The sequence below is a fragment of the Vollenhovia emeryi genome, unplaced genomic scaffold (genome assembly GCF_000949405.1).
Source record: "Vollenhovia emeryi isolate VEMERY1.0 unplaced genomic scaffold, V.emery_V1.0 DF939136.1, whole genome shotgun sequence".
Taxonomy (NCBI): domain Eukaryota; kingdom Metazoa; phylum Arthropoda; class Insecta; order Hymenoptera; family Formicidae; genus Vollenhovia; species Vollenhovia emeryi.
In genome coordinates, this window is record NW_011967230.1 from 1,049,469 (window position 1) to 1,077,006 (window position 27,538).

The 27,538-nt window shown below is 45.4% G+C and overlaps 2 protein-coding genes across 7 annotated transcripts in view; one reads left to right on the forward strand and one right to left on the reverse strand.

Annotated features, from left to right (window-relative positions):
• LOC105567574 (phospholipid scramblase 2-like) overlaps window positions 1–1,944 on the forward strand; it is a 21,631-nt gene extending 19,687 nt beyond the window's left edge. For all 5 annotated transcript variants that reach the window (XM_012022526.1, XM_012022528.1, XM_012022525.1 and 2 more), the window contains exon 7: window positions 73–1,944. In XM_012022526.1, coding sequence (XP_011877916.1) covers window positions 73–102 — 30 coding nt within the window. In that variant the 3' untranslated portion in view covers window positions 103–1,944. The remainder of the gene's footprint in view (window positions 1–72) is intronic.
• On the reverse strand, window positions 1,453–27,492 carry LOC105567573 (arginine kinase). 2 transcript variants are annotated; one of them, XM_012022523.1, is made up of 4 exons: window positions 27,308–27,492; window positions 4,340–4,700; window positions 3,598–3,972; window positions 1,453–2,997 (listed from the first exon to the last, which is right to left on the reverse strand). In XM_012022523.1, exons 2-4 carry the CDS (start codon window positions 4,682–4,684, stop codon window positions 2,650–2,652), a joined length of 1,068 nt encoding a protein of 355 aa, XP_011877913.1. In that variant the 5' UTR covers window positions 4,685–4,700; window positions 27,308–27,492; the 3' UTR covers window positions 1,453–2,649. The 2 variants fall into 2 exon arrangements, with proteins under 2 accessions (XP_011877913.1, XP_011877912.1); XM_012022522.1 differs by lacking the exon at window positions 27,308–27,492 and adding an exon at window positions 6,418–6,528.
• Window positions 27,493–27,538: the final 46 nt, after the last annotated feature.

A 27,538-nucleotide genomic window follows, 5' to 3' on the forward strand; every position in this document is an offset into this window, starting at 1 on the left:
GTTATATTTCCTATGAACAGATTCATTTTTTTAATAAACAGTACGTTGACTTTGTACCTTTTAATGTTTTAGGATTTCATGTATTTCGAGCAGGAGCCCTAAGTGTTTCAATTTTAAAAGAAGACCAAAACGAATCGTTCATGTTAACTTTATCTCTAGCAAAGATATTTTGTTATGTGTTAAATATCTCGAAAGATGTTTAACTATGGAATGCATAAATAAGAGTGAGAGCTGTGTACATATACTCGGGGTAGAATTTTATTCATCATGAACACTGTGAGATTATAACTACAATTATACATTAGACGATTCTCCCATTTTTTAATCGTTTTACGAATAATCTTTATTACTTTTATACATAACTAAGCTGTATTTAAGTATACTTACAGTTGAGCTTACATTCGCGGAGATGTAATCGAACTCGTATCCATTGTAGAGTTTGATTTCAAAGAGCTCTCTATTTTATTATCAACATAGTGCAATTTTCTTTATATCTATCTAAATCGTTATTCATCGATTTGCAATGCGTCTATCTTCCTAGATCGTCTCCCAAATATCGTATGATATAACAAGAAGTTATTTTCTTCATACACATACACAAATAGAAGAAAATTGTATTATTTTACATAGCATCTTGATCCTGTTCAATGAATATAGCTTGTGCAAATAATTTCGGAATTTTCATTAATTACAAAATATTATCTTTACATCATTACTTTATTCGTGATGTAAAAATTATATATGTAGATTAAGAGCATAAGAAAAAAAACATTGGCAATTGTATTAGGTAATATACAATTTTTGCATCGTTGTAATCTCAAGCTTTATACAGATATTTTGTTACTCACGCAACAAGCACCTTGCGTTTTACAGACTAAAATACATTAATAAAATTAAATTTATTAATTTTCTTGTATACGTATTTTTAAATATTAAAACATGATTCTTAGAGAGAGCATAAATATCCCCATGATCATATTTATAATACATATCTTTTATATATTTACTAATTATGTTAAAATTCATTACAATTCATGTTCATTACGTCTATTCTTTAAAGTTTCTGACACAAGCGCCTTCTATTGTTAATTTATTAATTAATGACAGATGTACCATTGGTTAACACAAGATCTTAAAAACTTGATCTTTTTTTAATGAAAAATACGACAGTTTTAAATAACTATATAATCAAAGTCATCATCCTATATTCCTCAATATCATAGATTCATAAATTCAAGATATATTTTACCACGTAATTTGTTTAATGGATCCCCTATTATGAGATAAAAGTATAAAAAATAAACAGTAACTTAAAAGTTTAACAGTACGTGACAAAGATACAAACGGTTCGAAAAATTAGGCAATACAAAACGCTCTCAAGGTTTTAGCAGAGTATCAGAAATAAAAAATGCCGAGTAAAGTGGGAGAATAAAACACGCAACAAAATACATAATGTGTATGTCTTTTTATTTTCGTGTTTCATTACTTGTATTCTCACCGTACATCTTGTCGAATCTGCTGGTAGTACACTGTCTCTATAATATGCCGCAACGCTTGCTCGCGTGTGTTTTGTAGTGCGTGTTAATATCCCGTCGCGCAGATGTTCCTTCCCGGCCTCTCACGTGGTAAAAAAGAGAATGAAAAAACATGAATGTCGCTCTCCGCCATCCGCAGACTAGAGGACCGCGGCGCACTGAGAACAGGCCCCGCGACCTTTGATGCTTCGTGACGATCTCAAGAACACGGACAATTTAAAAACCACCGTCGTCGTCGTAGTCGTCGAACAAATATCTCTTAAAACAGCGACGTCTTCCCACTCTTTTCCTTCATTATCTTGTTTAATAACGACAATCGCGACGAATTGCAGGGGACTAGTACTAGAGCACTACTAAGTGTGTCAACGCGCGTGACTATGTATCAATAACGAATGCGCTTGCGACAAAAGGAAAAAAATATTAGAAACGAGATAATCGCGAGTGCGTTGCCTCGAGACCATTTCCCGATCATTCGAAATTACATACTAAAAACGAAAAAAAAAAAGGAACAAGTGAACGAAACTAAAATACTGTCGAATACAGCGTGCGGAGTGCGATGCGAGCTGTTCTCCGTAAAGTCTTCTTTTTACTGCGTACTGTTTCGTCTCACCTCGTTAAGTTCATGTTTCCGATTGATAACAAAAGAGTAATAGATGTCGTGACGCGACATAAAAAGATTAATAGATATTAATAAAAGTTGACAAGTCATACGATTTATCATAATCACAGTTATTCTTGTGTATATTGCCGAAATTTCTGATTAAGGAAAAAAAAAGGAAAGCTACAAAAAGAGGCGCGAGTACGAGAACAGCTTACATCATACTAGACAGCGCAAATTACGATATTTATATTTATATATATATTTTGTATATATATATATATAAAGATGGGTAACGCGAAAGTGGCTGAAAAGCTCCATGCCGCCGGCGTTGGATCATCGTTGAACGATTCTCCAAAATCATGCTCTTGCGATTTATTCTCAGAATAAAATCCTCACGCCGATGGACACAGCTTCCAGCGTGACGTCACGTAATACAGTGGCGTCCGACGAGGCTACGATGGAGAGTAAACGAATACGAGGTGTGTCAGGGGGGGCGGGGGAGAGGGGGCTGCTTTACATGCTTGCTTCGAGTTTGATGAGCTCAGCAATGCCGTCGTTCATCTCCTTCACAGCCTGGTATTCGGTCAGACCGAGACGGCGCTTGTTGGAGATATCGTAGATGCCGCCCTCGGCCTCGGTGTGCTCGCCGCGGGTGCCACGCACCTGTAGATTGTACTTGGCCGCGACCTCCTCGAGCTTGGCCATGTTCGCCGCGAGTTTCGGCACTTTGATATGCACCGAGGCACGCACCGTCGTACCCAGATTCGTCGGGCAGAACGTCAGGAAGCCGAAGCGATCGTTGTGCGAGAACGGCAGCCGCTTCTCGATCTCGTTCACCGCCGTCACCAAGCGCCGATATACCTGGAGAACATAAATCAATTAATATTTCGTCATACGTCAGAATATCGTATTGCTAAATTAAACTCGACGATGAAGTTAGAAGCCTTTTAACAATGATTATGTCATATCAATATGAACATGCTCGAGCAATATAAAATAGTCTAATAAAATTCCTAGAATATTACGACAGAATTGAAAACATTATTTTACAGATTTTTATGTTAGTGGAAGTTCTTTTAGACCAGGCATGGCCAACCTTTTCCGTTTCGTGGACCGCATTCGAAACGTTCAAACTTTTCGCGGACCGAAGCAATTTTTAAAATATTAAAATTTTCCAATTTTTCTTTTAATAAGAAATGCCAAAGCTATTTTTAATATTAAATTTAAATATTAATAAAATTAGTTTCATCGATCTTTATTTTTCAAAATGCGCGAGCTGGATGAAACTGCTCTACAAACAGTAGGTTGGCCATGCTTGATTTATAGACACTTCCGGTTATTAAATGGACACGTAATCGAAAGTTATGCAAGTATAACTGACTAAAGTATTCATTCATATACAATCAGGATAAAAAAATCTGTTTTGATCTAGATATTATATTATCGTGTCTATATAATTACCTGTCCGAGATCGCCACCCATCTGCATAGAGATGATACGAAGATGATCCTCCTCGTTACACCAGACCAGGAAGGTCTTGTCGTCGTTGTGGAAGATGCCACGTCCGGTGGGCCAAAAACGGCAGGCGTTCGCTGCCTGAAGGAAACGGTCGCCCTCCTTGAAGAGGAAGTGATCGTCGATCAGCTTCTGCTGCACTTCCTTGCTCATGCCGGTGAGCGGGTAGAAAGTACCCTTCAGTTCACCGGCGAGGCCCGACAACGTGCTGGACACCTTCTCTTCCATCTCTTTGTATTGCGCCTCCGTCAGACACGGGTTGAACGGATATCCGTCCAAGGAGCGGCCGCATCGCACGCGAGTCGACACGATGTATTCACCCTGTATAACAAGAAGAAAATGTCACGATTTTATAATAATTATCTATTTACATAATTATTATACAACTTGATAACCACTATACTATAAGATTTAATCGTATCAATGTTATATTTTTATATATAGAAGCTTGTAGCGACATAAGTAAAATTTCTAGGGGTAGCAATCGTGGCGCAGAGGATTGTGCGCTGGTCTGGTAATCCGAAGACCTGGATTCAAAACCAAACAAAACATTGTTGGTTTTTCATTCAATCGCCACATAGAGAAGTGGATATAGAGAGAGGTGTTATAAGAGGTTTGGGCACGTTCCTTCAAAAACGCCTTGTAACCCTACAAGTATCTACAAGTAAAATTTCTAGGAAGAACTTACGGTGGGGTCGAGATTGGCAAAGTAGTCGACGTCACCGAAGTCCTTGGGCGGGTGCTTATCGGTCTTCTTGAAGCCGCCGTGGTAGTCGTCGATGATGGGATCGAAAAGCTCGGCGAAGACGGTGTACGCCTCGGCGTCGGGCGCGTAGATACCAACGCCGGAATCATGGTTCTCCAGACCGGATTGAATGACGTCCAGGAGAGTAGACCCGAACGAGGTCTTTCTGGTCTTGAGTTGATCGAAGACCTCCTTGGTCAGGTATTTTTTCAGCAGCGATTTACTGTCGGATTCGGCCAGCTTCGCAAAGCCGGACTCCAGCTTGTCCAGTACCGCTGCGTCCACCATGTTGTTACCCTTTTTACTGCAACAAAATGTTGGAAGATTACGTCAAAGAAGCTTCTTCATCGTGACACTAACAGGAATAATCGAAAACAAAAAGATCTTGCGACTCAATTGAAGGGCCCAATTCCGCTTGTGATAGTCCGTTTAATTTTACCTCCTCAAGAATCTGATCAAAATAATTCGTACTCGATTTTCTCAATTTAACATTAATATCAGGGATCAATTCCCTTAATTAAAAAAATTAACCCTTCAATTGATATCACCACGCCTTGCTCATCGTGGTCTCGTTGCAGTGTGCAGAACATCGAGAAGATTAAGAATGGATGCTGCGAATAGAGTCAGTTGCATTCATATGCAATGTTGTTTAATTGCGGGTGCAAAGTACACATCTGTGACGTTTCGCTCTGAATACCTAGTGGTGCTGGTCCGATTATATCGGGTCATAACAATGCTGACCAGAATCATCCGGCCGTGATGTATCTGCTGACTTGATTCTTTTCGCGACGCGACATTGTTCTTACACGGCACGTACATTTTCTACACAATTTCCCCGTGTACACTTGACATCTATACTTGGCGTACGCTTTTTAAATTCCTTCGGTGCAGCACGTGTGCCCTCATTGTTGGTGCATAGTGCACTTGTACCTCCAGGATGCACTGGTCAAGCTTTAAACTTTCACGAAGAGGAAACAGGAGTGAATCTAAATTCAATTTTCTTCGTTTCAAGAAAATTGAATCCTTGCCAGCGCGATACGTACATTATCTTGTTTTAACTTAAAACAAAAGTTCTCATTTTTGAAAGTGAATTTCCTTTTTTCCCCGAAGGAAGCTCTTCTATGTTTCCAACGAGAAACACAGGCGGGCAAATTGCCGCAAATCTTGGCCCATTCGAGTCCGCGCGTGAGGAATGGGACCGCAGGTCGCGGAGTGCATCCCAGGGTCGAAGGCCGAATGAGCATACGTACGCGACGTCGTCGTCATTGTCGTCGTTGTCGACGTTCTCGGTTTGTTGGACGGTTTGTTGGGCGGTTTGTTGAACGGTTTGTTGGTCGTCGGCCGATTCGCATATACCCAGTGACGAGCATACGCCGCCCATCGGGATACCGATTATGCGCCGATCGTCGCTTCGAGAATGCGAGGAGACGAGACGAGTCTAGCTCATGCGAGATCCTCTTACGCGTAACACATGCGGGGCGGGCATTGACGTCGCGTTAAACCGTCGCGCGAAAATCCGGGGACGTCATAAACCCGAGAGACCAGCCTGGCAAGTTTGTTAGACACAATTTTTAAGAGAAGATGAAAAAAAAAATGCAGCGAGAGCCGAGAAAGTTTAGCCGCTGATATCGGCGCCACGTTCGGCCATTCGGCGCCCCTCGTCGAGGCTTGAATTTCTCCCGCACGAGAACTGCCGAAATCCCTCTCGAGCTCGTTATACATACATTAAATCCCCATGAATACATTAACAATCAATGGCACACACCCAGAGTACACATCGTTACGTACAATTTCAAGTATCCCACTTTAACAGACATCACACAGGTCGCAGTTCGAGTACAGAATAAAGCAAAGTGTACCCAGAAAACTGAGCGATAACAAAAAAAAAGGAATCGGGAGGAACGGGAATGACGGTACGACAGGCGGGGGGGGGGGGAGACAGGGAAGAGGGCAGATGGGAAAGAGAGAGAAAGAGACACACGCTTTCTCATCCCGCTGAGGACCTTCCCACGGATACGTACTCGTCGCCCGACGTGGTATCCTTCGAGGTACATCCGCCCATGTCGCTGCGACGACGCTCCTGACGAGCGAGAGACGGAAACGGGCGGAGAGAGAAGGGGAGGCGGCGGGATCGCGCGAGAGGATCGAGGAGGGTCTCTCTCGCCGATCGCCCGAGCCGGCCTTGAAACGCGCGCGAGATCAGCGTCTCTCCCGCGTGTCCTGGAGCTTGCGGCGGCACGCGCGACGCTCGGGCGGGCCGGCGTTAGGTAAAGCGCGCGCTTCCGGCGTACGGGGCGAGGCGGGGAAGAAAGAGAGAGAGAGAGGAGAGCCCACGCGGGTGCGGACCCCGAGGAATCGTCGTCGCGACGACTCCTTCTCGCGGGAAGCGACCTTCCCGTCCGTCTTCCCCCGTTGCTACCCCCCGGTCGCGCCGGCACTTCCTTCTCCCCCGCGGCCGTGGAACCGAAGATCCTGATGATGAATCCTGACGAGTTGCCCTCGGCCCGGGCTCGTGGTAGCTCGCGGTAGGTCGCGGTGGGTCAAAGGTCGCGACCGACAGACCTTTCTCTCGTATTTACTGCCCGTGCGTTTCCTCCACCCTTCTCTCTCTCTCTTTCTCTCTTCTACTGCCCTTCCGGCTGCTGCTGCTGTCGCTGGACGCCGCCGTCTTTCCGGCTCCCGCGTGTCTCTCTTCTCCGAGCAGAGCGATCTATCTGATGCACGGAGGTGATGGTGCTCCCGTTAGCTCTCGCGTTAATTCGCGTCGCGTTACGGCGCGCTCGCTCGCTCGCTACGCGCTCGCCGCGCATCGACACGCCGGCTGTACTTCCCGGGCCCGAGCGCGATTTTCCACGGTGGCTCTAGAGAGGGGATGATTCTTTTAAGCCAAGGGTATCTAGGTGTAGCTTCGTGAGATGAAACGAGAGGAAGAAACGTTCGCGCACGGTATTCTTCGTGAGAAAACGTACTTTTTTTTTCTCTCTCTCTCTTCTTATCAGCCAACTCGTGTTTAGAGGCGAGGCACCTTTCAGATTAACTAAGTTTGATCAGCTTAAACAGCCAAAAAAGCATCCTGAAAGAGCATCGTTTCGATACCCGAGGAAGTCGTTGTCGGTCTTTCAAGTCGCTTCCGGGAAATTTGATGGCTTTAAGGAAATGCGATCGCTGGATGGGGACAGTCGAGCAATCAGCAAGTGACGAGAACCGCCGGTCACAGAATACGCGAAAGGGATCAGGGAGACTCTCGGCTCGCGGTTTGTTATTAAAAAAAAAAGAGGCGGGGGGTCAGGCTCGCAATTTCGTCCAATCGAGCGGGGGCCTCGTCCCGCTTTAATTCGAAGATGGTATAATGCGCGTAATTACACACTTCGGACGTGACGAGAGACCACCACTTCCACCGCTCCGAGAGCCGGCCGTCGCGTCGAGTCGCACGCACTCTAATAGCTCTAACAGGTCCGCCGCTAATGTCGCCCCCGACGGGCTAGACGGACTCGGCGAGAGGGGGGGAATTTTATCATAGATTCACGGTGTTCGCGGGGCGAAAGGAAAGATCGCTTCCGCTCGGCTGATCTCACTCGAGTTCCGCGAAACGACGACGCGCCGACGGAGACGCTCGCCGAGCTCTGTCGGTGGCGAAGCCGTCACGAGGAAGACCTCGCGGTCGCCGCGGGGGGGGGGGGGGGTTGAAAGGCCCCCCTCGTCTCGTTCGCGCCGTGTCCGAGCAGCGAGAGGGGTTAGGGGGAGGCAAACGCCGGGTGTCGAAAACGCGACGCGACGAGACGAAACGGAAACGGAAGCACCAGCACCTCTTCGGGGATTCCTCCTCGAGGATCAGTCACGTTTCCCCGTGCCCTTTTCTCTCTCCGATCTTCGGCCGGACGCACCCTTCAACTTGTCACGCGACGCGAATATAAAATATACATATAAATATATATATCTGTATATACACGTGTAGGTTGTGTGCGGACGTGCGTGTGTCGATCGGTGATGTAGTGTATGAGAAACTAACAGACTAATTTGTGCGGATATATATATGTATAATATATATATATATATATATCAAACTTTCCCTAACAGTGAACGAGAATTTTGGTTAGGTGTGTGGTGTGATGTGAACACTACAGTCTCTACGCTATCACTAAGCAGGAGGCGGCATTCTGCGTGCCGTGGTCTCTCTCTCTCTCTCTCTTTCTTTTTCCCTCGCTCTAGCCCTCAGCTGGTTGTCTCCGTCTCCCGCGCGGCCGCCACGCGTGCGTCCCTCTCGCTCGCTCGCACCCGAGCTCCCTACTCTCTTCAGGGTGGGGCACGCCGCCGTCCGTCCAGCGGCACGGAGGATACCCGGTCGATAGCACGCACCTACACCCACACACCCCGGCGGTGTGGCCCGCCGCCGCGAGTGGGGAAACCTCACGCACAAGCGCGCACGCACGTGCGTGGGTGCACGCGCGCGCGCGCGCGTTCGCCCTCGCGGGTTTTTCGGACCCCGAAAATTTCCACCTCCGGCTCTCCCCCGCCCCCTCGCGCTCGGCCGTCGGGATATTAATCGAACAGCCAGCGATCATGCTGTCGAAAAATATGTTACGCTGGCCGGCGCGTTACGTTGCGAAGTCGGGATTTAGTACGACTGATGCTGGGCCGAAGGGTCCTCGAGTAACGCCGACGTTTAATATCGAGTATCGCGCACGTACGGGGGGTTTAATTTACCCAGTTGATTTTATTAATGACTTCGCGATGGCTGATACATTTACTGCGGCCACGTCACGAGAGTCGGACAGCAGTCTCCGAGGGGGGAGATATTGATAATTTCTCAAGCCGATATCTCTTTTTTGTTCTTATCAAGACTCGGGTGTCAAGGAATCGTCGCCGGCTAACGTCTAATATAACGACATTCTAAGACACGTCGCGTTGATTCGTTTTAAACGAGGGGTAAACCGCCGAGGGCGTTGTGGCGCACAGATCTCGGGCGTTACATAGGCATTTTTGGTCAGTGTTGTTTGGTCTTGCTGGGACATTACAAAGAATCTAAAAAGATAAGTTGAAACGCGGTGAAATAAAATTAATAGGTGAATCAAGGCCATAAAAGTCGATATAAACACAAATGAAATTGTTGGTTAAAACAATATATTTAGCTTGGCATATTTAAATTGTATAAGAGACGGCCTCTATGTATAAGAAATTTTTACGAACAATTTCATTTGTCGCTGGTCAACAAGTCGAATTGGCGAGACGCCCGCCGAGAGTGTAGGGAGGGTCCAGGTTCAAACCCTGGCTGAGGTAATATTTTTCGCCGTGAATTTCTTTAATTAGAATTTGCCAGCCATTGGTCGTCGCGCAATTTTTCTACATAATCAATTACTGGCGTTGAATAATTCTTTATGAAATTTCATATGTATTTATATTGACTCTTACGGCCTTGACTTACCTTTGAATTTTATATTTCGGGGTCATTTGTTTTTATTGAGATAAAATAAGATAATGCCTCAGTGGTCGAATTGGTGAGACGCCCGCCTAGAGTGTAGAAAAGGCCACGTTCAAACCCTGGCCGAGGTAATATTTTTCGCAGTAAATTTTCTGTATTATTAAAAATGCCAGATATGGTCAAGAAAATGCTGAAGTTGTTAAAATAAGATGAAGAAAGATACTAAAGAGATAAAATAATGCCCGTTGGCATTAGCACAGGCATTGGTGTAAACCTTCTGTCCATAAACTGCACGTGATTTTGGTCAGCGGTTTACGCCTCGGTTTTAAATTAGCAATTGTTGGGCAACGACGAAATGACTGACGACGAGCATTATTAACAGTGGAAACAATAAAGCCACTTGGTCGGGGAAGTAGAGGAAAGTCCCTTATTGCAAGACAGTGGGTTTTCAACATCCAAATTCAATCACGATCTTCTTTTGCGGCGATTACACGATCTAACAATGAATTTTCCACCAAGGGCAATAAATTCAGGGTGGAACCAACAGACGGTGCCTGTTAATTTAGTAGAAACCCCGCTGTCTCATAGTAGGAGACTTTCCTCTAATAAAGACGATTGTGTGAAATTTCGCCAAGAGACCGAGGCTGATGCCCAGGTCAAAGCCTGCCACCTCGGCTCCGCGCAAATCTCGCCGCTCACGAATGCCTCTCGACCGGAGAGTCGAACTGGAGCGGCGAGATGTCAGCGGCCCGGTATATTTCGGCGATTTAAACGCTGCTTTAGTCGGGCGGCGACGGCCGAGTCGCGGGAGCATATTAGCGCGCGGTTTCTGCAATCGTATTCGTGAAATCGATAGTATCGCTAGAGCGGATGGACTCGAACCCCGATGTTTACGGGTAACTCGAGAGCCCGCGGCGACGTCAACAGTGTCTTGGACGTCGCGCACACAACGCGAATTTCACGACGTCAACATGATAATACGTGTCGCAATACGTGACCCCCCCCCCCCCCGTTATTTGTTAACACTCGTGGACATCTCGGCTTCTCCATTTTAAATTTTTCCTCGGATACGAGGTCATATATTTTTCAAGAAAGGAGTCAGATAACGGGATCTAACTTTTACGGGCTGGTAAAGGACTGACTGTGAGATCTAAAGAGATAAATAAAACGGAAGAATAACGTCTGTCTCTCTCTTTCCCTCTCTCTGTTATCATTTAGTAATAAGTAAGAAAAATATCCGACAAACAAACACTTCTATATCCAAATTACAGTCTTTCATAAAAATTTATCACTCTGTGTAACTTGACTTTTGATCCGATTCCTGTTTGCTGCCGTGTGTTATTTTTCAAGACCACCTCGAGGCCTCGTTTCACACCTTTCGCAAGGCAATCTCGTTCACGGACGCATATTCCAAAATTACACAAAAATCCAAATTTACTGAATAGACCGACGACAAATCTTTATAAAATACCGCAGAGAAACCGTTAGGTATTAGATGTGCTCGTTTAAGTAATGTATCTTTAGAAAAGTCAACTCGCAAACAGCAACATTGAAAGTTTACCGCCGCGTTTTATTTATCATTTTTTATCAGACCTCGTCGCTCCGTAACAGATCCGAGGAAATCAGATCCAATCGCCGGATCTTGCGTGACGCACGATTCGCCCGGATGTCCGGACGATTCGGGGCCTCAAGTCCCAACGCGACCACGCGCGGCACTGGCGGACGGTTCGTGGTGGGTGACAAAATTGTCGATTACAGACCGGATGAACGGCGACGGAGGTGTTGCGGGGCCGTAAGACGTCATTTCGTTCAATTATAAGCCGTGCATAACGCCGTTAAATCGTGGCTCCCGCGCTCCCCCGGGACACAAACTACAAATTTTGTCACGTATCACTGTTTTCTTTAGCTAAACTGGCTGCACTAGTTCAGAGTTTATCTTCTTCCCTCTACATTGGAGAGAGAAAGATAAGCTCTGAACTAGTGCAGCGAGTTCAACGAAAAAGAACAGACCTCGTATATTTTCCGCGGTGTATGATGTGTGCGATGTTACAGCCACCCTACGTATCGTTACTCAGTCGTAAATCTCAACAGGAATTACTCCGATCGCAGACCATCGAAAAATTCAAGCCGATGTCCGAGCCTAACTTACACTCGTCCGATAGGAATGAATAAGTTCAAATCGAACGCAGCCACGTTTAAGTGAAAAAACGTCACGCCTCGGCTCGAAGTTTTAGCTTTTGTCGGTCCGCTCTGACAAATTTTTAAGTTAAATCTTTGAAGTTAAAACTATTTGTTATCTGCCAGTCGATTACAGATAATTTCACTGTTTACAATCAACATGTATTTTCTCACCGTCATCTCATCGTTTATTTTTTTTCCTCAATTGTCAAGTGTAGGTACGCTTATTCGCGTAAAGAATACGCTTGCTGAGAATGCAGCTCGACCACGCTGAAATAATGGGTTAATTCTTCGTCTAACCCGTGTGTAGAAACGTGTTATTCTGCGGAATTATCATCGTTATTATAGCCGGAAGCGAGAGGCGGCTATTCAAAAGACTCGTTACTGCGCCTCGCGTCCACCACTTCACTACCTGCCTCTTCAGCCTCGCAGAGGACGTTCAAAAGACTCGTAGGGTCTGTGAAAGGGCGGCCCAAGTGTCGTCGGCACGAAGAAAGCGATCGCGATGTAAATTTAACGCACCGTGCACTCTTCGTCAAAATGATAACCGTTTGCAGAAAGATCGCAATCAGAATCCATTATGTTTTCACAGGTCTGTCGCGATTATATTACCGCAATTATTGCTAAATTAACAACGTCAGTGTGTTTTCTTGACCATATCTGGAATTTTTAATAATAGAGAAAATTTTATTGCGAAAAATATTACCTCGGCCAGGATTTAAACCTGGACTTTACTACTAAAACTTTACAAGATTCGTCAGATTAGAAATGTGAAAATTAAGTTAAAAGTTAGAAATTTTGTGGTACAATGTGTCGTCAACGTTAGAAAACAGAATAAGCTCATGTTCGAAAAAGAGGAATTACGGAAATGTTTTTCATCAAAAAACATATTAACAATACAATCAACCTACAGCGAGATACTGAAAATAACTCCACATACAATAAGATAATTAGAATAACCTAATATTTACATTCCTCCCCTTCCACGTTTCCCTATAACTCCTGTACGTGAAAACAAAGGAGTGCGAGTCGCCAGTAGTTGATCAACAGTAAAAAGAACAGTTACACGACTTTAGGCTGGCCACTGGTTTATTTGTTTGATTCCGACGTTTCGACCGTACGGGTTGTGGTCCTCTTCAAGGAATTAGATAATCTGCAAGTTTCATAAGTTTCAGAGGACAATTGCAACTTAGATTTTATCGATTAACATGAAATCAGTCGGATTTTGAGCCAAATAAAATGTTCTTCACTTACAAGTATTACGTCATTTATATTAAAATAAAAAAGAGGTGTGATATCTATCTCTCGGCGTCACTCGGAGAACTGTGTTCGAAGGCACGTCCATCCAACGTAACAACGTAACAGTAAGACTAAAGTCTAAGGTGGTATAGAGGAGATACGGAGAATTAAACAGTAAGTAAATAAATAACTAGCTCTGAGTCGGATGGGTAAAACTAGAATCGATAACTAAAGAATAAACAACTAAAACAAATCAGAGTCAAAAGGTTAAAAACGAGAATAAATATTAAATATGTTCCAATGTAAATGAAAATTGTAAACGTGATGAAGATATTGGTTTGGTCAGATATGTAAAACTGTATGACTCCTGTACACGACTTTAGACTTGTTTATCGCCTATTTTGTTTTCTAACGTTGACGACAGGACACGCTGTACAACGAAATTTCTGACTTCTAACTTAATTCTCACATTTCTAATCTGACGAATCTTGTAAGCTTTATTATGCAAAATAACACCTTAATTCTTCTGTTATGTAAGAACTTGTCCTAATTTAGTTCATATTTTATTTATCTATTCTTCAGACATTTGTAGGCACTCTTGTAAGTTTGTTACCTGAAGAGGACCAGTATTACTGGTCGAAACGTTGCGTTTTATTATAATAAAGAATTGCCAGTAAGGTCACGACTAATATTAAATTAATTAGTTTAAAAAATACTCTCCAATTCATAGCCTGAATAGTAGTCCGTTGATACAAGAACCTCGCAATTAGCCGCAGGCGAAATCGAAAAATAAAATTCTTCGCCTTTGTCTCGTTGCTTAGAAAGAAATAAACGTATCGAGGGCCGCACAGGGATCGCGTTCCGCGAGATAAAATTATCGCGACACCGGGTATTCAACGGCAGGAGCGATAACGATTTGTTGCTGCATTTTTGACGATCACGATCAAAGATAATGAACGATAAAAACCTTCGTCGAGACACATGTCGCGGCCTCGCTTTAATCGCATTTTTTCGGTTATAACCGTATATCTTATGTAATGATTTATTTCATCTCGCGAAAGCGAACAGTCAATATTTGAACCTCGCAAAATAATGATGACGTCTCGCGGCAGTTAAACATCACTTCGTTGCAACGTTTTATTTTTATCGCCTTAATTACCTTTCACGAGCAAGTGGACACATTTTCGCCTCGATAAAGACGCTCGCAATCAGTGTGATATTCTTCGCCATTTTTAAACTATCACAGCTATCAAGATCTTCAAATAACATTAACAAAGTTTATATAATGTACCGATATTCTCTTAATTTTCTCCGTAAAAAAAAAAAGAAGTAAATGGCTATAAATTTCAAGTAATTTGTTCCTAAATCCCTCGCCAGTCTCGAGCAACTCCCTGACATCTTCGTTCATCTCGCGCATTTATGTGTCATACTGCATGTCATTATTTAACTTCAGACACGTAACACAAGTGATGTAAATTCGATAAGAGAGATTATTTCCCCGATTAGAATAATTAATTGAAATCGATAAAATTAGCAACAGCGACGTAGGCGCTAAATGCTGGTACACAAGCACCTAATTATAATTAATCGCGTATCTTTATTTATACGAGATGCAAATCTCGCGGGACCGGCTGTTTGCGACACGATGTTTGCGCAGAGCATTAAGAGGATACAACTGTCACGATGACGATTCGTAATATCGATCGCGCACGCTGTCGCTGCAGCGCGTCCGCTCGGTGCAAAAATGTAAAAGGGGTCGAATACGCATTAACCCGTTCTTAAAGTAAAAATATGTAGCACGATTACTAAGATGGGGTTTGTTAAATTCCAGCTAAGCCGAGGGATTAGCTCGTAACAACGTGAAACTTTTAGAACGCTTTAAAATCAGTTTCCTTGGCTCAACATTGTACGAATAAAATTGTGAATTTAAATGAAACAACCTTTGGTTGGCAGCAGTCGGGGGGTAAACGTGTTCTTTTATCGAAATAATAAACGAACAATTGAAAAAATAATATAGAGTGCGTTCCAGCAGGAGACACAGATCGACGCAGTGTAAAGCCTTGTGTCCAAGTTCTGGTCCCGAGAAATGTGCAGCCAATCAACTTGCATCTTTTACGGAAAAGCTGCAGGTTGATTGGCTACAAATTTCTCGGAACTAATAATAGAAAAATTGGACGCAGTTCTTGGATCGTGGACACAAGGCTTAACGCAGATAATCTTTTACGGAAAAGCTGCGAGCTCATTGGTTACACATTTCTCGAAACTAGAAAACTTGGACACAGTTCTTGGACCGTGGACACTGGCTTAACGTAGAGAATTATTTCATCCTTGTATAATAATGGCAAACAACAAAGATAGAACGATTCACTGTGCACGTAGCTGGAAAGCATCCATTATAATATCGCACTCTGTTCGAGGCAGATCGATCGTTTGATCGCGTTAGCGCAAAATCGACACTATGTTCAAGATTTCTCGGACAGTAATACTCAAAAGTAATTTCCGCGATTTCTTCTGGCAATTTTTATCGTTCTCTACAAATTATTAACAAATTATTATTCGATTTATACAGATTATATCTCCGTAACCATTTCTTTCTCCCCGAACGATCTTGTTTTTTCACGTTTGGTCACAGCATCCTTTAAGGAGTCATTCCACTTTAACGGCCCAAAAACTATGCTTATCTTTAACAATTTTTTCCACCTTTAACAATTTTTAACGATGGCCGCATTCACCAGAAAAAGCTGCTCTGCAACTGTTGTGAAATTCGTGAATTTGATTGGCGTATTCTTTTAATGTTGAGAGAATTTCAAAGCATACGCCAATCAGATTCACGAATTTTACCACAGTTGCAAAGCAGACTTATTCTGCTGAACGTAGCCAGTCTTTTTGATTTATTTCATTGTATGGTGATTTAAAAAGTGCTTTTCCAAACTTTTTCAAACTGGCACCATTTCTGTTATTTTTACATAAAAATTCTTAATTGTGGTTCGGGACATAGCGACACTCATATAGATTAAGAATCTTTTTGACTTTCGTTTCAGGTAAACCTGAATGATAAAAGTCTACAAAGCAGCGGACTTGCATCTTTTTTGACACGCCATTCGAACGGTGTATAAAACGCTTAGTTAAAAAATTGTTTAAATTATAACAAAACATTTTTGGTGTTATTTAAGAGTGCCCTAATAAATCCCAAAAGATTCCATTGTATGGCGTATTTACTGCGAAAAAAATTGTTAAAAATAAGCATAGTTTTGAAGTGGAACAACCCCTTAATATTGTCTGTAAGATTATTATTCTCTCTCTCTCTCTCTCTCTCTCTCTCTCTCTCTCTCTCTCTCTCTCTCTCTCTCTCTCTCTCTCCATCTCGCTCGCTCTCTCTGTCTGTCTTTCTCTCTTCAATATTTCTTGGGCTCTGCCCCATTCATTGGACAGTGGCCACGATACTCGCGACGTCGAGTACTGACGACGTGTCCAGTCGCCGGATGCGAGCGTTTCAGGTCAGTTCCGCTTAATTCCGCGAAGAAATGAAGCTGAATTATTGCGGATTCCGCGCGCGCGCGCGCGCCCGCACTTCCGCGATAACCGCGAGCCCCAGCCTCCGCGGTGACGCCGCGGAGCACCGTGAAATTGTGTCGGTCGAACGTGCACGAATTAACGCGCCATTTGCGCGCCACTTGGATCTGCTTTACATAATCCGCTCCGCTTAAGCCTGGCCAGTTCGTCCGGGAGTAATTTCGGGGAAGGAGGTTGTAAAAGAACAAAAAGCAAACGGGACTAATTCTCCGCTGACGCTCCCGTGCGATATGTTTACTAATTTACTAATTGGAGATTGGCTCCTGTTAATATTCCTTTCGTTGAAACGGACAATTAGTAAATGCACGTCTCACGAGTCAGACTCTGGGATTCTTCGTATTCCTCCTGGAACTCTCGGACGTCGCGCGAGGGATTTCGTAAAACCGGTGATAAATTAAAATCAATCGGAAATAAACTGCAATGAATGAACTCCTCTACGAGAAACATCTCGACAAAGCGAGGCTACGGTCTGTCCTTAAAAAAAAAATGGGAGAGAGCTCTATCGCGCGGCTCGTTTTTATTTTTAGAGTCCCACCTCCGCGAGATTACGCTCGCGCGTTACGCAATCGCACTCGCGAGCCGTCGAGGCTTAGCGAGGTGAGAGAGAGAGAGGACAAAAATCGGTAATCTCCGACGACGGAAAAACGGGAGATACGCTCGCCGCTGTCGCTCGCGCGAACGAGAAATTCATTGCGCGATCAATAACGAGCGGGGCCCGAAGGATCCGACTCTCGAGTGTCCCCTCCCGGCAGCAGGATGTCCGTGACCCCGCGTGCAGCTCCTCTCAACCAATTCAGGGTCGAGCGCGTCCTCGCGAAAATTCGCGGCGGAATCTGCAATTTCCCGGACGGGATCGAGTCGGACCGTATTTCGTTAAATTCAAGCGTTCTGCAAGGACGCAAGAGGGGCGGGGGAGTGATTTGAGGGACGAACGCGAGTAGAACGTAATTTTTAGCGAGCTGCGGAGGCGAATGACGAGTCAGCGGATCGCCTCGCGCGGCCGAGAAGTCGAGATGGTTAGCGGACAGTTCCATTTTCTTGGAGCGAAAATTTCGACCTCGCGAGATTGATTTCGCCGACTGCGAACTCGCGATCGACGTGAGCTCGTCCTCCCGGAAGCAAGGAGGGTACCCCTCCTCTTTCTCCCTCCCTCTCCCGGGAAAAGAGCGCCTTGGATCCTGCGAGATGCATCTTATTGATCCGTTCACTCGCGCAAGCGGCTCACTTGCAGCATCGCGCTATCTGTCGACGACTTGTCGCAACGCGGAGGGGAATCCGACAACTCGGCCGATAAGCGACCCGCGCCCTTAAGGGGGATCCCAAAGTGACGGCTGTACCTCGAATATGTCGATAATTTAATGTTCTATATTATCATTCTGTCGAGGGACTCGATCTTTTCTTCTAGCGTCAACTCGCGCAAAGTGAAAATTTTCATTGAGGAACGTCACTATTCGTCAATGAAATCTTTCACCTTTCACGAATTCACGCTAGAAAAAAACGGCCTGTATTCCGAATCCTCTTTGATCGATAAAAGCGTCTCCAAGGCCGGTATTCATAGTCCGTTGTTATGTTTAAGATCATCTTAAGTATACTCTTAATGTGTTTTTAACCAATCGCAAAGCCGTATTAGCCTCTTAAGACAACACTTGAGATAATTTTGAAATAAGAATAGACTATGAATACCGGCCTAAGTGACCAATAAGCCGCCTGATCAGATACAGGCCACTTTTAGAAGCGCTTTTGCCGATAAGAGGATTCCGAATACGGGCCAAAGATTCATGATCGAGCCCCTGGACATAAACATGTATCGGAAATATATGTATCTCGTGAATCGATCATGTATACATACCAGCACGAAACAGAGATATCTACGAGATACCTGTCCTTGATATCCACCACTGACAGACAAGATCTGGCAACTACTGTTGCATATTATTATTGCTCTTATTATCATTCTGCAGCTACACTGCGCGCGTATAAATGCATAAAACATATTTGAATAAATGTCGTTTTCATCAAGCTTTTAAACTTGGCTTCGATGACACAATGCTGTTCTCCGATTTGTACATAAACCATATCATTTGCATATTATTTGAATTTTTTCATCAACTCTAGGTACAGAAATGCGCAACGCCAAGTACAATTTTGTAATTCTTTTCATTTTTAGTCTTAAATGGAGTAGCCCACCTTTTACTTCTATTTGTACTTTAAACGTGCGAAAGGATTTTCACTTGTGTAAAGCCAATTTAAAAATAAGCACCTAAAGATCTATAATGTCGGTAATTAATGTCACCATAGGATCCTGTAATCGACAATCCCGCACGGGTGTTTTCAACTTTCACTGAAAGATACCGTTCTATCGATAGAAAAACCTATAAACCTATGGAGGGGAAAAATGGAATTTCCCCGGAAAATCTCGCGCGAGGAAGAGGTTTATGAAAGACGCGCGGAGGAAACGCGATTCTGTGGCGAAAGACATTGTTGATCATCCGCGCGGAAACAAGTGAGGTGTTCTCGCGATTTTTACGAGACACGGGACGGATTACAGATCATCGTAGATAAATGCAGAAACGAGCGAATCATTCTCTCGAATCACATTGGGTCTCGCATTTTACAGGAAAAATAACGTCTCATTCCTCTGGCGGGACGAGACGTTATTTTTCGCCCCTCGCTCGACGAATACCGCGCCTTTCTTCTTTAAGAGTGTAACGTTCAATTTTCCACCCCGTCCGACATTTTAAATTCTCGTTTCTGCCGCACGGCAGGGCGCGTCGAAATATATTTTTACGATTCAACCATTAATGACGGGACACGACGACGGCTCTAGCGGAGGAACAGTTGGCAGTCGCGCGGCGCGACCGTTATGCAATATGGAAGCCCGGCACTCTAAATCCGGCGTGTAACACGCAAAGCTACAAATTGAGATCGTAAACAACACAGGCTTCTGCTTGGCCACGGACAAACCGATTTATTTCTGGACAGCCGCGCCTCCCGCAGCGAGAGATATCCGTGTCCGTTCCGCTTGAATGAAGTGCAATTTCTATCAAGCGCAGGTCGTGACATTGTAATAAATAAAAGGGCCGGAAAGCGCGAGTGTCTCGCGAGCGATCGTACCTCGAGAGAACCTGTCTCGGTAATACCAGTGCAATTATCCCCGTGAAATTCTATAGAGACGGGATTTATCTGAAACGAAATTGGATTCGCGATCCAATTTTACCCGCGATTAAGCGTAATTTTTTTCTCTTCAAGTTGCATACAATCGTACAAATCACTGTATTTAGATCAACCGTGTTAGTCCGCTGAACGGATTTCGAGTTCTATCGTAGATTCTACCGCAACGGTAAGGTCAAGGCCAGCCCTCGTGCGTAAAACTAGAGACGAAATGAATCGTTATGAATTATTCGAGGGCTTTATAGCCCCCTGGCAATCTCGCGCAAACACCAATATTACGGAACGTGTCCCATCCATCCAGTTTTCGTCGATAATGCAGCGATAGAGATTGATAACGTAACGAAATTAAATTCGCTCCGATCGGTGTTTTTCTAATCTACAACCGCAACTTCGATATTACTACGCCGGAATGTAATCAACGATTCTACACTGCAAAAAAAGTATGTAAAATTACATACATAACAAGAGAGGATCCCTCAGCCATCTTCTTTACCGACACGGTCAAATATAGTTTTTACGCTTGCAATTCTTTTATCAGCGCTTTTGTGCACAAAATAATACCAGGATAAATTGCGGACCGCATAGCAGAACATTATCATACTTAAAACAGTCAGTTCAGAAGTCTAATAAAAAGAATTACAAGCGCAAAAACTATATTTGACTGTGTCAAATTCTCGATAATCTCGATTAAGAAACGTCTTCGTTGTCCTGTTTTACCCACAAGGAGTAAATTTACTGACGTACGTAAATATACACCTCTTACAGATGGTCCCAATATAACCCACTGTAATAATTGTAATTTTACATGTAATTTTGTTGCAGTGCGTCGCGGCTCTTCATTCTTTACGTCGCGAAACGTGTGACGAGTGATCTGTTTAATCCGCCAGGTGCAGAAGATGCTACGAATTCTACACTGGCAATTTTGATTGCGCCGAATAGACACTTCTGAATTTTACAAGCGAATTTATAATTGAAGATCCTACATGCTGATATCTTGGTGCGTGTGCGCCGTCTCGCCGCGCAGCTAATAATAGACGCGGCAACATTTATCACGCCCAATTTTACGGGCCGGGATAATATCCGCAGACCCTCGAATAACCCCCGACAGGTGTTTGCCCTTACCCGGTGTCTTATCGCGCACGTTACATCAGCGGGAAGATATTAACACACTCGTACGGTTACGCCGCGAGAGATTATAAATAAACGCCTTAACGATAATATTTATACCTGCACGCGTTATGTTACTTACGTTATAAATAAACATCATTGTGACGCGCTGCCGCGTTACCATACGCAAAGCTGATTTAATAAACAATTTTATATCTGTAACCACATTAAATAATAATCTATGTAACTAAAAAAAGTATATCGCGAGAATATAAATCATGAAGAAAATCATTTAAGAGAATCACCGATTCAAGAGACAGATCTTTGCGTTTATTCCGAGATATAGAGGAAAGTCCTCTATTACGAGATAGCAGGTTTTCAATACACAAATTCACTCGCAAATCCTTTCTCGCAACGATTACACGATCTAAGAATGAATTTTTTTACTAAACAGATCTCGCTCCAAGGGCAATAAATGCATGGCTGAATCAACAGACTATGCCTATTAATTTAACGAAAACCCCGCCATCTCGTAGCAGGAGTCTTTCTCATAATAGGTGACTTCCCTCTATTTTTGTAAGTGCAGCCCGAAAAACAAATCTGTTATCGCGAGCTGTCCAACATCCAGAATTACGGATTGATCGACCGATCAATGAAACGTTTGACGTGTGCGATATCACGTATCGATTATGACTCTCGGTTACAATCGAGGGGTAAACCGCCGAGGGCATTGTGGTGTACGATTTCGGGCATTACTAGGCTTTTTTTGGGCATGAGTGGGTGTTATTTGGCCCTGCTGGGGCATTATAAAGAATCTAAAGGGATAAAACAAGATAATAAGATAAAGTAATGCCCACTGAACTTTAGCAGGCACTGGTGTACCTGATTAATCATCGGTTTACCCCCCGGTTACAACTGATTATACAGAGTGTGGCGACTAATCGTTACTCGTTAATTAAATCGAGGAAAAGATGAAATTCAAAATCGAGAGGGACGGCCTGGCGTTACAGTTCTTCCAAGTTTGCGCCAAGGATCCTTTACGTCTCATGTGTACTCACGGGAACAGATTTTCTTACGCTTCTCGCCGAGCACTCTCCGCGGGCACGTCAGCGTGTCAGGTATAAGAGTCGGTATTATGCGAGTAGGAGGGCGAGCCACATCTGGCCTTAAAGAATCGAGAAACACGTCACTCGATAATGCGCCTGCCTACAACTCGACTTAACACGTGGCACACGCGAGAGGTGAGGCATGTTGCAAATACCGTGGAACGCAATATTCGCCTTACCGCCGCGCGACTAACGCAAATATTAAAACGTACTCCGGGGAAAAAAAAAAGACAGCAACCCATTTCGGGACCCACAATTAGTAATCGAATTAATTGAATTGTTCGTAATCTTTTACGAATTTTACCTCGCGTAACTACAAATTAGCTATTCCGTGTACATCCAAGATTTTTAAGTAATACTAATCAATTCTCTCAATTAGTTCTGTCGATATTCAGTAACGCAAAGATACTTTTCTTCTACGCACTAACCGAAATGTTAATAAACTTTCAAGTAAGACCCTCTATCTAAAACTAAACAATATATGAGAACATACCGAAATGTTAAGTTGCTCAACTACACAAAAACGGTCAACACTTTTCCCAGAGTAGAGTTACGAACACTCGAAATAATTCGATTGCCAATCGCGGGCCCCAAAATGGGTTGCTGTCTTTTTCTTTCCCCGAGTAACGAGCAACGTGTTAAATTTTCATATTTGTGCTACAACGTCGTTACGTTTTAGCTTCGACACCTCTGAATTGAAACCTCGTGTCATTTTTAAAACGTACTCTGGGGGAAAAAAAAGACAGCAACCCATTTCGGGACCCACAATTAGCAATCGAATTATTTGAATTGTTCGTAATCTTTTACGAATTTTACCCCGCGTAACTACAAATCGGAATTAGCTATTCCGCGTACATCCAAGATTTTAAAGCAATACTCATCAATTCTCTCAATTAGTTCTGTCGGTATTCAGTAACGCAAAGGTACTTTTCTTCTACGCACTAATCGAAACGTTAAGTTGCTCAACTACACAAAAACGGTCAAAATTTTTTCCAGAGTAGAGTTACGAACACTCCAAATAATTCGATTGCCAATCGCGGGCCACAAAATGGGTTGCTGTCTTTTTTTTCCCCAGAGTAACGAGCAACGTGTTAAATTTTCATATTTGTGCTGTAACGTCGTTACGTTTTAGCTTTGACACCTCCGAATTGAAACCTCGTGTCATTCATAACAGCATTGATTTCCGCCCGCACCCGTGGTAGAAAAAATTGTACGGCGTATACATAATAATTGCGAATCTCCAGAGAACGCAGCGTTAAGCGCAATTATGTAACGCTGACAAAGGCCCGAGCGTAAATCCCGGGCATTTCGAACGCAGTATGTTTTTCCAGCGTTATTCACCAGCGCCGAAGAGCAGGGTTACTTTGTTACTTTCTTACTTTCACGCGCGCCGTATCGGTAACAATGCCTTGCATTGTTAAATCGGACATGTTCACAATAGAGTCTCACGTGTCGCGCGGCTGCGTACAAATCTCATCTAGAGTTACTCGAAGGAACGCGGCCGATCGATGAGTAAAATCGAGCCACGCCGCGAACGGTCATTTCCGAACGGCACGCGGAGCGTACGCGAGGCTATACGCTCGAGAGCCGCGTATTTTTAACCGCTGTAATCGCGCGCGGAGAGAAAAATGCAGCCGCCGTAGCTAAAAATTGCACGTGGCGACCAAGTTTCAGTCGTAAAGTATGGACGGCCAATATTTCATCGAGACAACTATTTCGCTGCTGTGCCTATTGCATTAGGTGCGCTTTTATGTCGCGCTTTTATTTACAGTTATGGCGGCAACATATTTTTAGCAAACCGCAATTAGCCACGGCTGCAAATGTTTCTTTCAGTGCACGTGCGCGCGCGACTGTAGGCTGTCGCGACGCGGAGAGAATGGTCTCCCCGCACTTCGTTGAAAATCGCACCGTAATTCGCAATTAATAACTCGATTACGTCCTCGCCAATCGATGTACCTTCGACACAAAAAGAATTACACGCTCTCTTGCGCAGCACGCAGCCTTCTGTTTCCGGTCGATTGGAAATCGCTCCCCCCCCCCCGTCCCCTGTCCTCCCCCCGTACGAAACGATTCGAGATTTATCGGCCGCGGGCATCTCCAGGGACTTACGTAACTGCCGCGCCGCCGGGACTCTTGCGCGGATCTATACATGGGCGGCTCTCGATCTGTCAATGCACTCGCGGGCGGAAATTCGTCGCAGCGCGCCTAACAATTTGCATGTTCGATCAGCGTGCCGGACGATCCCGATCGGACAACGGGGCCGGCGAGACCCGATGTCGATCATCAGCCGGAAGTGGGAGGCGGCGGCCGCGATCGAGAAGATACGCGATGCTTCCTCCGAGAAAAGCAGAGAGACAAAGGGCCCCAATTGTTTTTCCCATTTTTGTAATTTTACTCTTTCCTACCCCTTTATTTTACTGTCAAGTATACATTTTCGAATTGGTGAGACACCCGCCTAGAGCGCAGGGAGGTCCAGGTTCAAAACCTGGCTGCGGTAACATTTCCCGCAATGAATTTCTTTAATTAGAATTTGCCGGCCAGGCGTCGTCTAGCAATTTTCTACATTGGTTAAATATATATTTTGTTGCGTGCCTGCATTCTCATTTGACTCGAATAGGCTTTTTATTTAGTGCCCAATTATTTTATATTAGTTTAATTACTTGTAACCGAAATTAGCAAGTCAATTTTCTTTAATCTAGCTTGGAAAAACGCCACGCGTCGTCAACTTCCGGCCGGGAGTTGGCGGTGATGCAACGATGACGCGTGTTACGATCGAACTCCGTGCGCTTTCGTAACTTTACGTGCGTATTACATTGCATTTTAACGTTAATATAAAATATAAATCTCCCCTCGTTAGCGACGAACGCGGCTCAAGTATCGCGCCTTCCTTTTTTTCTTCGTCGTAAAACGATTGACGTAACGTCGCGCACGGCTCATTTAACGGCTGCGAACTGTCCTCGTATAAATGTTTGCGCGTCGCTAATTCATAATATTAGCCGCGATGACGGGTCGGCGAGCTGTCGAGTTAACTCGCCAGCGCACAGGGCGTCGCGTGGAACGCTGGTCGCCCTCGAATAAACTCGCCGAGACGCGCGTGACGAACATCCTGCGGTACCAAATCGAGTCGCGGCCCAGGTACAGCGCGGCGTCGCCTATGCCTAGGCCGTCTGAAGTTGCACGCGGATTATCGAGATGCGTTTGAGAAGCGTGCGGCTTTCTAACTCTTCGTGCATCGCGACAATGAAGCCGGCAACGCTGATTCGCAGTTTCCACAGTCACGACGCACGAAGAGTCAGAAAGTCGCACGCTTCTCAAAAAATGCCTCGACCCGCGTGCAACTTCAGGAGGCCGGGCATTAGTGACACCGCCGTGTACAGTAGAAAAAAAAACTTGCGACTGTCGCAAGGTTCGCGAGTCCGATTGTAGACCGAGCCAAGATCAAATTCACGAATTTTACGTCAGTTGCAGAGCTTTTTTTGAACGCAGGCCATTGCGTCGACAATAATAATCATAACAAAACAGGTGCAAGAAGATGCAATAAAAAGTACAATTAAAATACAATTACGGCGCGTGTAATCAACGGTTTCCTCGCGAGAGGCGCGTGAGACACTTGGATCGAAATCGACTCTACGAAAAACTGGAAAGTATAAAAAAAAAGAGAAGAAAAACTGGCGGACTTGCCAAGCGCGAAACTAACGATCTCCGTCTTCCAAGCCAGCGGACTTCCGTGGAATCTCGGACCGTTGTGGGCGATTCCAAGCGTGACGATCGCGAGCGCTGCAGGACTCGTCGTCGCGCGTGCCTTGTCGCGTACAAGCCGCGTCATTTCGTTTCTCAGAATCTCGCTCGCCGCTCGCGACCGACGCCCCGAGTCCAGTCGCCGCGCGATGACACGAGAGGAGTCGCGGAAGACGCCGTCATCGCGCCATCGATCGCCGAGGAACAGCGGCGAGTCGCGATCGCCCGCGGATCCGGCGCCGAGGCAGATCGGGCGTTTCCTGCCTCGGTTCGTTACGCAATTCAGCCGGATTTTCGCGATTTGCCTTATCGCAGGCGAAGAGAATGACGTCGGATCTCATTGTTAAGACCTCGCCGCCGCGCGGCCTGGAACTGTCAATGTGTTCTATGAATTTCCCGGTTTTATCTTGGCACGTATTTTCCTCGCGAGTACACGACGGCAATTCTAGTCTGAATCCTCGCATCGAGAAAACGCGAACGTGTCGAGGACAGATTTGCAGGGGGGGGGGGAAGAACGTTCCTCGATTATACTCGGACGAGAATGAATCCGAGCGGCCGACGTTCGCGCCTTATCGATTGTCATCGTTATCCTATTACGTAAACGCCTTCCTTCATTCCCGAAATCTCATCTCGACTCGAGCGGTCGCTGCAGAAGCGGCAACTTCAAGCGCATCGATCTCGGCGCTTGACAAAGGGAATCTCACGACGAGTCCTCTCTCTCTCTCGAGGGTAAACGAGCTCGTCGAAAATCGGGGGGTAACGGCGTTCGGTCGGTACAAACAAAAGATCGCGACCGGGCGGTCGCGCTCTTCGACGCCACGTCGCGTCGGGAGGGAGAGGGGAAAAAAAAAGACAACGACGATCGCACGCGTTTCCAGGTAAACGGGCGATCATCGCGCATCGGGTGTCGGCGTCGGGTTTCGATTTCCGCTGTCGGGGATCGGCGATCCTAACCTCGGTAATCCAGAAGGACGCGTCCGCACGACACGGCGGGGAGAGCGACCGCCGGACGGAACGCGCCGGCGAAACCGGTATTGGCGCGGGGCGAAACCACCGCTTTTCTTCGCAGAAGGGAGAGGGGAAGGGAGAGAAAGAGGGACGCTACGATCCCAGAGGCCCCGACGATTCGGGGGCCCCGAGTCGCGCGGCGCCTCGACCGGTGCGGTAAAGCGAGGATACAAAACGGGGCAGCCCGCGGTTCCTCCGGTGGGGAAACCGCCGGGCGGTAAGAGAATCCCGACCGGCCGGCGTCGGGTCCGCGGATCGCGATCGCGCGCGGGTGGTCCCCTCCCCCAGGATTCCGGATCGGCGTGACGTAACGGCGATCGCTCTCGGTAAATATTCCCCTCCCCCCCTTCCTCAACCCCGCGAGAGACTCACCTGGTGATGTACGAGCGACTGCGAGATGCGACGGCGACGACGAGAGATCGGCAGGCGATCGGGTGGCGCACCTTGGCGGATCCGCGGGCGGCGACGCGTACGTGGCACGGGTCGGAAACGAAGTGGCGCGGCACGGCGCGCCACGGAATCCGCTCGCCGCCGCGAGTGCCTCTCCTCCCGGCTCGGCCAATCGCGACGCCCCGCGCGCGCTTGCCCCCCACCCCTCTCCCC